This window comes from Moschus berezovskii, chromosome 8, assembly GCF_049115385.1.
Source record: "Moschus berezovskii isolate FMDL1 chromosome 8, NW_MosBer_1.0, whole genome shotgun sequence".
In the NCBI taxonomy this organism is placed as follows: domain Eukaryota; kingdom Metazoa; phylum Chordata; class Mammalia; order Artiodactyla; family Moschidae; genus Moschus; species Moschus berezovskii.
Window position 1 is genome coordinate 95,755,615 of NC_142467.1, and position 15,532 is coordinate 95,771,146.

General features: G+C 41.4%; 1 protein-coding gene and 1 non-coding gene across 3 annotated transcripts in view; both read left to right on the plus strand.

The window, feature by feature from the left end:
- The first annotated feature begins 2,539 nt into the window (after window positions 1-2,539).
- Window positions 2,540-15,532, plus strand: part of LOC129558547 (putative adhesion G protein-coupled receptor E4P) — a 35,271-nt gene continuing 22,278 nt past the window's right edge. Inside the window, exons 1-7 of one of the 2 annotated variants that reach the window (XM_055429772.2) lie at window positions 2,540-2,608; window positions 4,402-4,496; window positions 7,597-7,647; window positions 8,959-9,063; window positions 11,223-11,375; window positions 13,350-13,390; window positions 14,259-14,394. In XM_055429772.2, coding sequence (XP_055285747.2) covers window positions 4,466-4,496; window positions 7,597-7,647; window positions 8,959-9,063; window positions 11,223-11,375; window positions 13,350-13,390; window positions 14,259-14,394 — 517 coding nt within the window. In that variant the 5' untranslated portion in view covers window positions 2,540-2,608; window positions 4,402-4,465. The remainder of the gene's footprint in view (window positions 2,609-4,401; window positions 4,497-7,596; window positions 7,648-8,958; window positions 9,064-11,222; window positions 11,376-13,349; window positions 13,391-14,258; window positions 14,395-15,532) is intronic. The other variant, XM_088838938.1, reaches the window with a different exon arrangement.
- On the plus strand, window positions 5,541-5,605 carry LOC129559648 (U7 small nuclear RNA). The gene has a single exon (XR_008686595.1). It is a non-coding gene; the product is annotated as a U7 small nuclear RNA (small nuclear RNA).

The following is a 15,532-nucleotide window of genomic DNA, read 5'->3' on the forward strand; positions in this document are numbered from 1 at the left end:
CAGAGAGTGGCACCAGGCCCCTCACACACAACATGCATTTTGAGATAACATTGGCACAAGGTAAGTCATCTTGGGTGATAAAACAATTGACATGAATCTTGAAGAAAGGCAGATTTCCAAGCAAGTACATAGTCTCATTTATATAGCTTAAGAGAACACTTGCATGAGTAAAACATACTGGTTTGTTGAGTAAAACATATTGATTTGTCAAGTCGGTTCTGAGTCGTAGGCAGAACCGACTTGATGAAAGACAGAGTCTAAGGTAAATACGTAGTTCATTAACATAGCTTAAGAAAAACATTTCCATAAGAAAAATGCATTGGTTAGCTCAAGGTTTGAAAAAAGTTAAGTTTAGGTGTAACCAGGTGTTGTCATGGCAACACAGAATTTTAAAAGAAACCTCCTTTTAATTTTGTATAGAGAAGGGGAAAAAATCTGACAATTGTCCTCCTGCCACTTAGTTCAATTCAGTTCAATCACTCAGTTGTGTCTGACTCTTTGAGACCCAATAGCCTACAGCATGCCAGGCCTCCCTGTCCATCACCAACTCCCAGAGCTTGCTCAAACTCATGTCCATCAAGTCGGTGATGCATCCAACTATCTCATCCTCTGTCGTCCCCTTCTCCTCTGCCTTTAATCTTTCCCAGCATCCGGGTCTTTTCCAAGGAGTCAGTTCTTCGCATCAGCTGGCCAAAGTATTGGAGTTTCAGCTTTAGCATCAGTCCTTCCAGTGAATATTCAGGACTGATTTCCTTTAGGATGGACTGGTTTGATCTTCTTGCAGTCCAAGGGACTCTCAAGAGTTTTGTCCAACATCACAGTTCAAAAGCATCAATTTTTCAGCGCTCAGCTTTCTTTATAGTCCAACTCTCATATCCATACATGACTACTGGAAAACCATAGCTTTGACTAGATGGACCTTTGTCAGCAAAGTCTGCTTTTTAATATACTGTTTAGGTCTGTCATAGATTTTCTTCCAAGGAGCAAGTGTCTTTTAATTTCATGGCTATAGTCACCACCTACAGTGATTTTGGAGACCAAGAAAATAAAGTCTGTCACTGTTTCCATTGTTTCCCCATCTATTTTCCATGAAGTGTTGGGACCAGATGCCATGATCTTTATTTTTTGAATGCTCATTATTAAACCAGCTTTTTCACTGTCCTCTTTCACTTTGGTCAAGAGACTTTCTACTTCTTCTTCACTTTCTGCCATCAGGATGGTGTCATCTGTGTATCTGAGGTTATTGATATTCTCCTGGCAATTTTGATTCCAGCTTGTGCTTCATCCAGCCTATCATTTCACTTGATGTACTCTGCATATAAGTTAAATAAGCAGGGTGACAGTATACAGCCTTGATGTACTCCTTTCCCAATTTGGAACCAGTCTGTTTTTCCATGTCCAGTTCTAACTGTGCTTCTTGACCTGCATTCAGATTTCTCAAGAGGCAGGTTAGGTGGTCAGTATTCCCATCTCTTTAAGAATTTTCCACAGTTTGTTGTGATCTACAATATTCAAAGGCTTTGGCATAATCAATAAAGCAGAAGTAGATGTTTTTCTGGTATTCTCTTGCTTTTTTAATGATCCAGCAGATGTTGGCAATTTGATCTCTGGTTCCTCTGCCTTTTCTAAATACAGCTTGAACATCTGGAAATTCACAGTTCATGTATTGTTGAAGCCTGGCTTGAAGAATTTTGAGCATTACTTTGCTAGCATGTAAGATGAGGGCAATTGTGCGGTAGTTTGAACATTCTTTGGCATTACCTTTCTTTGGGATTGGAATGAAAACTGACCTTTTCCAGTCCTGTGGCCACTGCTGAGTTTCCCAAATTTGTAGGCATATTGAATGCAGCACTTTCACAGCATCATCTTTTAGGATTTGAAATAGTTCAACTGGAATTCCATCACCTCCACTAGCTTTGTCCATAGCGATGCTTCCTAAGGCCCACTTGACTTCACATTCTAGGATGTCTGGCTTTAGGTGAGTGACCACACCATCGTGGTTATCTGGGTCATGAAGATCTTTTCAGTACCATTTTTTTGTGTGTATTATTGGCACCATCTCTTAATATCTTCTGCTTCTGTTAGGTCCATACCATTTCTGTCCTTTATTGTGCCCATGTTTGCATGAAATGTTCCCTTGGTATCTCTAATTTTCTTGAAGAGATCTCTAGTCTTTCCCATTATATTGTTTTCCTCTACTTCTTTGCATTGATCACTGAGGAAGGTTTTCTTATTTCTTCTTGCTATTCTTTGGAACTCTGCATTCAAATGGGTGTATCTTTCCTTTCTTCTTTGCCTTTAGCTTGTCTTCTCTTCTCAGCTATTTGTAATGCCTCCTCAGACAACCATTTTGCCTTTTTGCATTTCTGCTGCTTAAGAGAAAGATAAAAAATGTCTGACTCTTGCAGCCTATTTCCTCCATTTGAGGGGCTTTACCCTTCCTGCATTTTACCATCTCACTACCAATGTCCACAATCATCTCATCCAGCCACAAGACTCCTTGAGAAACTAAAGCTCAAGATAAGAAGAGATGTATTTCCTGTTTTGGTTGTTGTTAGCTCGGAGAAGCTGCCAGACTGGGTGATCAGTGAGGATTTTCATCTTGTGGGTAAGGAGGAACTGGTTTTGTGTTTTTTCCACTGAAAATACAAAGTGCTTTGTTTGTGATCTTGGGTCTTAAAAAAATACGCTGGCTCTGGAAAGATTTTAAAGGATAGCTAGTTAGATGTCCTGTTGCTTTATATTTAAATTTATTTTAAAATTTATTTATTTTTAATTGGAGAATAATTGTTTTACAATATTGTGTTAGTTTCTGCCATGGTTTATCTCTTGAAAGATGCTCTAGGGACATTGTTTCATATTTATTTCCCCATTTCAGTTTAGTATGTATAGAACATACTAAAATGTTTTCAAATACTCAAAAATCATGAATTGTGTGTTGAGGGGCTTAAGAATTAAAATAAAAAAGTTTCAATGAACAGAGTCTGAAGCAAATACTCTTTGTGAAACTTGGTTCATTTTTCTCTCTATCTCTGTGAAGTAAAATGTATTTTTTATAATGGGTCTTGTTTAAAAACAAAAAAAAATGCTCTCTAAATCAATGTTGCTAGATATGTGAAATAAATCAGACCCAAATAACAAATATAATATGATCTGACTTACATGTAGAAACTATGGTAGTCAAATGCATAGAAGCAGAGACTGGAATGATGTTTTCCAGGGGTTGGGGAGGGAGGAAGATGGGAGGGGAATTTCATAGGGTATAAAGTTTTAGTTACACAAGATGAAAAACTCCAGTGATGTGTTATACAGTTTAGTGTCTATAGCTAATGATACTGTGTTGTATACTTAAAATTTTCTAAGATCTATGTAAAGTGTTATTTACACACACACACACACACACACTCAAATCATAAAGAGGGCAGGAGGATATTTTCAGATATGATGGATATGTTTATGTCCTTGATGGCAGTGACAGTTTCATATGTATATATTTATTTCTAAACTTATCAAGTTATATACATAAAATATGTACTTTTGCATGCTTTTTACATGATGACCATCCCTCAGTAAAGTGGTTAAAAAAAAGGAGATCAACGTCGCTAGAGGTCTCAGCTCTTCTGAAAAATATTATTACCCTTTTCACACAAGACATTCACTTCAGTTAAACTGGTTTCAAAAGAGACTTTAAAAAAAAAAGAATAACCACTAACTAGACTGGCTTTCTCTACATTGAGAGTTTCTATAGTTTATCTTACAGTAGGCTTTTGGAAGGGAAGAGAAATCTAAATAAAAAAGGGAAATGAATGTTGAGAGAAGGGAAAGGATCAGAAAGTAAGAAACTGTAACTCCTGGCAGATGCCAAAATACAGAATGTCTTGAGGTAAAGTCCATGGTCTATAGATCTCCAGAGTTCTAATTATTCCCTCCAGATCCCCAAGTGACCTCATTTATTTATATTCCAAGTTTAGACCTAGGCGACAAGGGGGTTTGGGCTTCTCAAGTGGCATTAGTGGTAAAGAACCTCCCTCCTAGTGCAAGAGACTTAAGAAATGCAGGTTTAACCCCTGGGTTGGGAAGATCTCCTGAAGGAAGGTTTGGCAACCCACTCCAGTGTTCTTGCCTGGAGAATCCCATGGACAGAGGAGCCTGGAGGGCTACAGTCCATGGGGTGGCAAAAAAGTTGCATAGTACTGAGCGATGACTACTACTACTGCTAACATTGCTCCTAGGAGCCGTTATGCTATGATCACCCTCTCAGAACCTTGTTTATTTCCCAGAATTGGAGTTGTTGAGTCAAAAGACAGGTAGAAATGAAAGGGTTTTGCTAAACATCAACCACTTGCCTTCTAAATTTTGTGACCATCCAAAATAAATCCTCATGGGGCTTATTTATCCCAGGAACCCTTGTCACATCCTGCTTAGGAGTGCTTCTAAGGTTGTCATTCCTGGAACCTCGACTGCGATGGGAAGCAGGCGCCTGTTGCTACTCTCTGGTGAGTAGAAAAAAGAATTCTCCCCACCCTCCAGTACCCTGGATACGCCAGCTTTGGTTGCTTTCCAGAATTTGGCACTTTCTCCAGAAATTCCTGCGTGTGTGTGTCCTACTCCAAACTCTGATAGAGTCTCTTAGTTGCTCTCCTCCAAAGCAGAACTGAGACAAAAACTTGGGTTTAATTAATTTAGGCTTCCCTGATGGTGCTAGTGGTAAAGAACATGCCTGCCCATGCAGGAGACATAAGAGATGTGGGTTCTATCCCTCGGTGGGGAAGATCCCCTGGAGAAGGGCATGGCAACCCACTCCAGTATTCTTGCCTGAAGAATCTCATGGACAGAGGATCCATAGGGTCCCAAAGAGTCAGACACAACTGAAGCGACTGAGCACAAACACACGTTTGGGAAGGAATCCCAGGAAGGCTTTCAGATCCTTTGGGAAGGGAAGCCAAAGAGGGAAAAGAGAAGAGTGACGGTGAGGGGTTAGCACTGTGGGTAACTGGTACTCCAGTCCTCTGTGTATCCTTTCAGTATGTAGTTCAGTTCAGTTCAGTATGTAATGTACCTTAGAAAGGCAAAGAATCTGGACTATGTGTCTTCCAGTTCTCCTCCCATGCTTCCTGATGTCCTTCCCGGGCTGCAGAAAAAACATCCTTTTACAGAAAGACACAGTAAGTTATCTGCTTACTGTGCAACCCCTTCCAGGGTAGGCTTAGGGGACACGGCAAGCATCTAACATGCTGACTGACCACTATGCGGCTCCAAACTTGGAGGACCATTGCTTAGTATATTATAGTAACTGGAACCTACCCACCTGTCTGCTCTGGGCTTTAGGGACTTCAAGATAATAAAAAACATCATTGGAGGAATCAAACACAGTTTAAGGCTAGGCAGTTTGTAAGCAGTTCTTAGAGGCAAGCACGTGATGGCCATTACTTTATGACAGAAGTGAACATATTTTTTTCTTTCTGTAAAGATCCAGATAATCACTATTCTCAGCTTTGGGGGCCATTTTGATCTCTTGTTGCTTTATAAAAGCAGCCACAGAGTGGGACAGATCTTTTGGAATTTGTCTAGTGGGGTTTTCACAAAACTACACTGGAAACCCTCCCCCCACAAAAAAGTAAATAAATAAATAAAAGCAGCCACCGACCTTTCGTGAACTGATGGGCACTGCCATGTTCCAACAAAGCTTGATTTATAGACATAGGAATGTGAATTTCAGGTAATTTTCACATTCCATGCAAGAACTATATTCTCCTTGATTAAAAAAAAACATTTAAAAACCACTAAAAACAATTATTAGCTCATGGGCTGCACAAAACCAGGCAGGGGTCTGCATTTGGCCCAAGGCCATAGTTTGCTGACCCCTGCCCTATGGTCATATTTCTTCTTTATGTGTCAAAAAAGCATTCACAAGGAAAATACAGAGGCTTGAGGGGGTTTTTTGTTTGTTTGTTTCTTTAGCTGTGCTGGATCTTCGTTACTGCTTTCAGACTACTTTCTAATTATGGTGCATAGGCTTCTCATTGTGGGGCTTCTCTTGTTGTGGAGTACTGGCTCTAGGGTGCACGGGCTTCAGTAGTTGTGGCACACTGGCTTAATTGCCCCATGGCACATGGGATCTTCCCAGACCAGAGATCGACCCTATGTCCCGTGCATTGGCAGGTAGATTCTTGACCACTGAGCCACCTGGGATACCCAATGAAGTGTCTACAAAAGCCCCAAAATGATGGGATTCTGAGAGCTTCTGGGTTGGTGAACACATGGAGATTTGAGGAAAGTGGTGCCGCGAGGGCACGGAATCCCCACTCCCTTCCTCATACCTTGCCCAGTGTTTGTCTTCCATTTGGCTGTTTCTGAGATATATTCTTCTATGCATGCATGCCAAGTCATTTCAGTCGTGTCTGACTGTGACCCCATGGACCGTAGCCTGCCAGACTCTTCTGTCCACAGGATTCTCCAGGCAAGAATACTGGAGTGGGTTTCCATGCCCTCCCAGAAATCTTTCCAACCCAGGGAAACCCACGTCTCTTATGTCTCCTGCTACCACTAATGCCACCAGGGACACCCAATATCCTTCTACAATAAACTGGCAATCCAGTAAGTAAATGGTTTCTCTGAGTTCTGTGAGCTGCTCTAGCAAATTAATTGAACCCAAAGAGGGAGTCACTGGAATATCCAATCCATAGCCGGTTGATAAGAAGCCCAGGGGACAACTTGGAATTGTGATGGGCATCTGCAGTCTTTGGGACTGAGCCCCTAATATGGGATATCTGATGCTCTTTCTGGGGAGTTAGTGCCAGAACTGAGTTGAGAAGGACAAATTCGGAGGTTGGGATTGACATACACACACTGCTCTATATAAAATAGATAGAGGAATTCCCTATTCCAGTGGTTAGGGCTCTGAACTTCCACTGCAAGCAGCACAGGTCTGATCTTTGGTCAGAGAACTTAAGATCCCACGTGCCATGCTGTGTTACAAAAATAAAAAATAGATAACTAATAAGGACCTATTTTAGGCTTCCCAGGTAGCATTAGAGGTAAAGAATCCACCTGCCAATGCAGGAGACATAAGAGACTTTGATCCCTGGGTGGGGAAGATCCCTTGGAGGAGGGCATGGCAACCCACGCCAGTGTTCTTGCCTGGAGAATCCCATGGACAGAGGAGCCTGGCAGGTCCATAGGATCACAAAGAGTTGGACACAACTGAAGCAACTGAGCATAGCACAAAGACCAATTTTATAGCACAGGAAACTGTTCTCAATACTCTTTAATGATCTGTATGAGAAAAAAATCTAAAAAAGAATGCGGGGGGGGGGAGAAAAAAAGAACTGAGTTTAATTATAGGATACCCAGCTGGTGTCAGAGGATTGCTTATTGTTGTGGGAACTCCCGTTGTCACATTGGACTTGGGTGTAGAGTCTCTGATAGCTGTAATCAGTACTGTGTGATGCCCTTCTGTGACATTAGTGTTTATAGCCAATCTAGAAGAATCTACAGTGAAGCTAGCACACATGACTTGACAAGAGGAGGCAAAGCCCCCCAAGCAGAGCCTCAGGGCATCTCCCATCTGCTTTATCTCTGCCCTCATTCTTCTAGGTCTCAGTGTCCTCCTGGCTCTGTCAGGATTGGAAGCAAAGAAGGCTGGAGGTGAGTGTGTTGTTATTGTTCAGTTGCTCAGTCATACCCTACTCTTTGCGATCCCATGGACCGCAGCACACCAGGCTTCTTTGTCCTTCACTGTCATTGCAAATACTTCATACTTCAGTGAGAAAAAAGACACCTTGGTTTGTTTCTATAGTTGCATACATGAACCTCACTTTTCTACACTATTTGCTTGTTGGTTATCCTCCTCGTGTTTCCTTTTTTCCAGCCTTCAAATGTTGTTTTTCAGTCACTAAATCATGTCTGACTCTTTTCAACCCCATGGACTGCAGCACACCAGGTTTTCCTGTCCTTCACCATCTCCTGGAAGTTGCTCATCCAACTATCTCATCCTCTCTCAACACCCTCTCCTCCTGCCCTCAATCTTTCCCAGCATCAGGGTCTTTTCCAATGACTCAACTCTTCACATCAGGTGGCCAATGGATTGGAGCTTCAGCTTCAGCATCAGTTCTTCCAGTTAATATTCAGGGTGGATTTCCTTTAGGATCGACTGGTTTGATCTCCTTGCTGTCCCAGGGACTCTCAAGAGTCTTCTCCAGCACCACCAGCCGCCAATGCTGCTACTGCTGCTAAGTCACTTCAGTCGTGTCCGACTGTGTGACCCCATAGATGGAAGCCCACCAGGCTCCGCCGTCCCTGAGATTCTCCAGGCAAGAACACTGGAGTGGGTTGCCATTTCCTTCTCCAATGTGTGAAAGTGAAAAGTGAAAAGTGAAAGTGAAGTCGCTCAGTCGTGTCTGACCCTTAGCGACTCCACGGACTGCAGCTTACCAGGCTCCTCCATCCATGGGGTTTTCTAGGCAAGAGTACTGGAGTGGCTTGCCATTGCCTTCTCCGCCAGCTGCCAATACATGTAGCCAAAAACAGCTTTATTGTCGCGGTTTTTGTTTTTGTTGTTAACCATTCTGGTTAGCTGATTCATATCTAGAATGAGAAGCTGGTTTATTTTTAATCCACTGACTCAGTCCATCACTGTTTGAGGAAACTACTCCTTGAGGAAGAAGACCTTGAGAACCAGCATGTGCTGTGCAAAAAGGATGCTAGTGGCCACAGGCGCTGAAATCTGGAAGCTCTGCTGACAAGCAAAAGTGGTATTGGCAGCAGAGGTGGGGAATGGGTGGGGCGTGGTGAGCATCAATGTTCTGCAGTAGGGTGGATTCCAAAAGGATGCCAGCAAGCTATTCCCTAGAGGAGGTTCTTGCGACAGCAGCATCTGGTACATCATAGGTGCTCAATGACTATTTCTTGAATGAAATGAATAAACAAACTAATGAATGGATTCTCTGTTCCTTGCAGTTTCCTGTCCTCCGTGCCCAGAAAATGCTCACTGCCCCAATGGCACCTGCGTTTGCAAAGATGGATTTCAACTTGTGCCTCAGAGGTCCCCTCAGAAGTGTGAAGGTAAAGAAGAAGTCCACGTTCATCTTGGAATTTGAAAGGGACCAGGGGCAACCTTCTTAGTCTCAAATACTGCGTCACCTAGTGGTGCTGGTACTGCAACGGTACAATGATATTCAGTTCAGTTCAGTCGCTCAGTCGTGTCCGACTCTTTGCGACCCCATGAATCACAGCATGCTAGGCCTCCCTGTCCATCACCAACTCCCAGAGTTCACTCAAACTCATGTCCATCATATTACAAAGTGGAAAATATCAGGACTGCCTCAATATCCCTATAGAAGTCCCCAGCCCTTGCCTTCTTTTCACGTGCATGCTAATGCTGGCTTAGTGAGCCCTGATATTGGCTTGGTTTTTCTTCAGAGAAAAGTGGAGTTCTCAGGACCCTGGACTCTTAAAGTCTCAAGCACTGGTGATTGTTTTTTTTTTTTGGGGGGGGGGCTGGTTCTGAGGATTCCACAAGAGCAGGGAGAATCTCTTTTGTTTATTATTCAATACATAGGAAAAAGAACAATATCACATGGCAGATGCCCAACAAATAAGTGTTCCCCAAAGGAACAAATGAATAAACTCTCTCATCACTCAGCATCTTCTGTGATGTGGTCCCAACAACTTTTTGGTTTTACTTTTCACTATTCTCATCAGCTCTGGCCAAATCTCTTTTTCATTTCTACAAATTCTAAAGGTCAATCTAAATGTCAAGGGCAATACCACTCCTGAATCCTAATTGCTGGAACTGGTTAACTGTTTGATGGCGTTGTCGTGTCAATTCATTAGGTGAAACAGAAAATAGTAGACTATTTAAGATGTATTTATTCCTTTTTAACTTCATTTTACTGTGGCAAAATGTATAAATTACAATTTACCATGTTGCTCAGTTGTGTCCAACTCTTTGAGACCCCATGGACTGCAGCCCACCAGGCTCTTCTGTTTATGGGATTTCCCAGGCAAGAATATTAGAGTGTGTTGCCATTTTTTCCTCCAGGGGATCTTACTGATCCAGGGATCAAACCCACGTCTCCTGTCTCCTACATAGGCAGGCAGATTCTTTACCACTGAGCCACTTGGGAAGCCAGGTGTATCTTTCAGTGGTGTTTAATACATTCACACTGTTGTTCAACCGTCTCTACCATCCAACCACAGAACTTTTTCATCATCTCAAATGGAAACTTTGTACCCATTAAATGCTAAATTCCCATTCCTACTCCTTCCCCAGCCCTTGGCAACCACCATCCCACTTTCCATCTCTGTTAACTTGGCTCCTTTAGGGCCCTCCTATAAGTGGAATCATATGATAATGTATTTATTTATTTATTTAAATTTTTTTCAATTATAGTAAAATACGTGTAATGCAATTTACAATTTTAATCATTGTTATTGTACTTCACTGTTATTTAGTGCATTCACACTGTTGTGCAACCATCACTGCCTTTCATCTCCGGAACATTTTTCATCTTGCAGAACTGAAACTCTTTCCCCATTAAACACTAACTTCCCTCTTCTCTCCCCCTAGCCCCTGGTACCCATCATTCTACATTCTACCTTGGAACCATATAATATTGGATATATTCTTTTAGACTTTGTATTTTGAAACAGTTTGAGACTTAAAGAAAAACTGCAAAACAGTGCAATGAGTACTGTAGAGCTTTTACTCAGTTCTCTAAGGTCAGCCCATGATATGACAACCATCATACAGTGATCAAAATCAGAGGATGAATATTGGTACAATAATATCAACCGGACTAGAGATTTTATGCAAATTTTACCAGTTCTCCCCCTAAAATCCACGCCCCTTTTTCCTGTTCTAAGAGCCATTTCAGGGTCTCACATCGCATTTAGTCATCTCAATCCTGCCTCATCTAATCTGTGACAGATTCTTAATCCTTCCTTATCTTCTGTGATCTTGATCCTTTTGATAGGACATCAGAGAAGGCTTTCAAACTTTATTTCACTCAACAGTGCATCCTAGAAATTACTTTGGCTTTATAAATTAACTTCAGAAGAATTGTCGTCTCTGTATTGAATCATCTTAACCAAGGACAGATGTTCTGGGTACATTTATAAGTGATGTTGGGTAATAGAGATCTCATGGGCAAGGGGAAACAAGATGGTTTTATGAGAATAAAAAGTGATATTTTCTAATGATATTTTCTCTTGATTCACAGATATTGATGAGTGTGCAATAAGGCCGGCAAAGTGCAAGCAGAAAGCATATTGCAGAAATGGAATTGGAAATTACTACTGCAGCTGTATCCCACATTATCCTTTCTTCAACTTGTTGGCTGCTGTCTTTATATTCAATAATGCAGAATGTTATGGTAAGAATCTCCAAATACTCCAGTAATCAAATACTCCACCATGAAAAAGGAAGCAGGAGAAGATTCCTTGAGAGTTTCACCAATTTCAGGCTAGGGAAACAGGGTAGAGATCTGTCCTGGTCCTCCCCTTCAATCCATTGTTGTCCTTGGTAACTGTTTCCTGGGAGATTTCACTCAAGCCCATGGCAACAGTCACCATCTCCAAGTAGATGCCTTTGTCGTTGTTGTTCAGTCATGTCCGACTCTTTGCAACTCCATGGACTGCAGCACACCAGACTTCCCTGTCCTTCACTATATCCCTGAGTTTACTCAAATTTATGTCCATTGAGTCGATGATGCCATCCAACCATCTCCTCTGTCATCCCCTTCTCCTCCTGCCTTCAGTCTTTCCCAGCATAAGGGTCTTTTCCAGTGAGTCAGCATTTCGCATCAGGTGGTCTCAATTATTATCTCAGTTAACACCTGTTTCTTTGGAAAGGGTTTTCCACACCCCAAACATGGCCTTTATCTGTATACTGCCACGTCGTCTCAAACTATGTATTAATGTGTTGGACTCTTATAATCACTCAGTTATTTGCTTGGCAACTTTGCCATAGGCTGCAGATTCCACAAGGGAACATATTTTGTCTCTCTTTTTAAAAAACTGGAGTATAGTTGCTTTACAATGTTGTGTTAGTATCTGCTGTACAATGAAGTGAATCAGCTCTGTGTATACACGTATCTCCTTCCTCCCATCCCCCTCCATTCCACCCATCTGGGTTATCACAGAGCCCTGAGCTGAGCTCCCTACACTATACTGCAGGTTCCCGCTAGCTATCAGTTTCACACATGGTAGTGTATTTAGGTCAGTCCCAGTCTCCCAGAGGAGAAGGCAATGGCACCCCACTCCAGTACTCTTGCCTGGACTATACAGTACTATACTAAACTATGTAAGTTTCCGTGTTACTCTTCCCATACATCTCACCCTCTCCTCCCCTCTCCCCATCTCCATAAGTCTATTATCTATGTCTGTTTCCCCATCATTGCCCTATAAATAAATTATTCAGTACCATTTTTCTAGATTCCATATATACCCATTAGAATATGATATTATCTTTCTCTTTCTGACTTACTTCACTCTGTATAATAGGGTCTAGGTTCATCCACCTCATCAGAACTGACTCAAATGTGTTCCTTTTATGGCTGAGTAATATTCCATCAAATCCCTTGTGATTATACAGTGGAAGTGAGAAATAGATTTAAAGGACTAGATCTGATAGTTAGAGTGCCTGATGAACTCTGGACGGAGGTTCATGACATTGTACAGGAGACAGGGACCAAGACCATCCCCATGGAAAAGAAATGCAAAAGAGTGAAATGGCTGTCTGAGGAGGCCTTACAAATAGCTGTGAAAAGAAGAGAAGTGAAAAGCAAAGGAGAATGGAATATTCAGTTCAGTTCAGTTCAGTCGCTCAGTCGTGTCCGACTCTCCGCGACCCCATGAATCACAGCACGCCAGGCCTCCCTGTCCATCACCAACTCCCGGAGTTCACTCAAACTCATGTCCACAGAGTGACTTAGCATAGCATAGGATCTGTGCTCAAGGGTGGGATTGCTGGGTCATATGGTAGTTCTATTTTTAGCTTCTTAAAGAACCTCCCATACTGTTCTCCATAGTGGCTGTATCAGTTCACATTCCCATCAACAGTGAAGGATCATGGCATCTGTCTCTTTATTCACCTATGTTTATAAGATTTAGCCTCCCTCTTAGTAGGTGCTCCATAAACACTACTGACTGAATTTTTGAATGAGAAACCCCATCCTAATTCCCTTTGAAAATTGTACTGTAGAAGAGATTTGGGAATTTGTAGAATGAAATTAGGATGGTATTTGGGTACAGAAGGAAACACTTAACTTGAATGAGATTGGAAGAAAGATCTATGTTAGAGTGTGTTATTTCCCATATTTCATTTGACTGTTACCTTTCTTTCTCAGAGGATGCCAGTAATGAGACACAGGTCCCAGGGGACATTTGGGTAAGTAAGGTGTAGCCTAGGTTTGAAAAACAATCAGTCTTACCATAGCTTTCTCCTGCTCAAATACTACCATGGCTCTCTATGACTTTTGCTGTTGTTATTGTTCAGTTGCCAAGTCGTGTCTGACTCTTTGCAGCCCCATGGACTGCAGCATGCCAGGCTCTCCTGTCTTTCACTAACTCCTGGAGTTTTCTCAAATTCATGTTTGTCGAGTCAGTGATGTTATCTAACCATCTCATCCTCTGTTGCCCCTTCTCCTTTTGCCGTCGATCTTTCCCAGCGTCAGAGTCTTTTCCAATGAGTTGGCTTTGCATCAGGTGGTCTTCCAATGAATATTCAGGGTTGACTTCCTTTAAGATTGACTGGTTTTATCTCCTTGCTGTCCAAAGGACTCTCAAGAATCTTCTCCAGTAACACAGTTCGAAAGTATCAATTCTTTGGTGCTATGCCTTCTTTATGGTCCAGCTTTCACATCTGTGCATGACTACTGGAAAGACCATACACAGTCTTGACTATATGGATATTTGTCAGCAAAGTGATGTCTTTGCTTTTTAACATACTGCCTAGGTTTGTCATAGCTTTCCTGCCAAGATGCAATCGTCTTCTAATTTCACGGCTGCAGTGACCATCAGCAGTGATTTTAGAGCACAAGAAGAGGAAATCTGTCACTTGCCCTTCTGTTTGCCATGAAGTGATGGGACTGGAGGACATGATCTTAGTTTTTTTTAATGTTGAGTTTTAAGCCAGCTTTTTCACTCTCCTCCTTCACTTTCTTCAAGAGGCCAGTTCACTCAACCACATATATGTATATTCCTGCTTTTCAAAGTTTCAATAACCATCTACCTAATTAGCTTTATTTCTTTGAAAGGAAACTCTGAGAAAAAATGGAAGCAAAAAGTACATTGCAAAACACGCGACTGAACTACTTCAATGTATAGAATTGACCAAATGGAACAAGAGTTTTGGTTCTCCAGGAAAGTATGAGGATCCTCTATTTGACATAGGTAAGAAACACTAAGCGTTAGTTTTAAGACCAGAAAATTTTATGAAAGTCATCTTTCATCAGCCCTTGTGTTAATATGTTTACATATCATGAACAGAGTTCACTTAAGTGATTTTTCCCAAATGCAGAAGATCCCTCCCAGGTGACTATTCCCTTGGAAAATTTTTATTTTTTCTTGTAAAATTTTAAAAAATTGAATTATAGTTGATTTATATTATTGTGTTAGTTTCAGGTATATAGCATAGTAGGGCTTCCCGGGTGTCACTAGTGGTAAAGAACCCACCTGCCAAAGCGGGAGACACAACAGATGTGGGTTCAACTCCTGAGTCAGGAAGATTCCCTCGAGGAGGGCATGTCAACCCACTCCAGTATTCTTGCCTGGAGAATCCCATGAACAGAGGAGCCTGGCTTTATTCCATGGGGTTGCAAAGAGTCAGACATGACTGAATTGACTTAGCATGCACACATGCATGTATAGCATAGTGATTCAGTACTTTTGCAGACTACATTCCATCGTAGATTATTGTGAGATATTGGGTATAATTTCGTGTGCTATTCAGTAAATCTCTGTTGCTTATCTATTTTATATATTGCAGTTTATATCTGTTAATCCCATAGTCCTAATTTATCCCTCCCCACTGCCTCTCCCCTTTGGTAACCATAAATTTGTTTTCTATGTCTGTGAAATCTGTTCCTATTCTGTACATACACTCATTTGTATTATTTTTTGGATTCCACATGTAAGTATTATCTATAGTATTTGTCTTTCTATGACATTTTATTAAGTATTATATTCTCTAGGTTCATCTGTGTTGCTGCAAATGGCAATATTTTGTTCTTTTTAATGGCTGAATAATATTCCAATATGTACCACATTTTCCTAATTCAGTCATCTGTTGATGGGCACTTAGGCTGCTACCATGTCTTCTTGGCTATTGTGCATAGTCCTGCTGTGAACACTGAGGCAAATGTGTCTTTTCAAATTAGAGTGTTTGTTTTTTCTGGACCTATGCCCAGGAGTAGAATTCCTGGATCATATGGTAGCTCTGTTTCTAGGTTGTTTGTTTTTTTTTTTTTAATGAAAACTCTGTTTCTTGGAAAACTTTTAAATGCGTAGCTTCCCTTGCTTAAAAAAATTA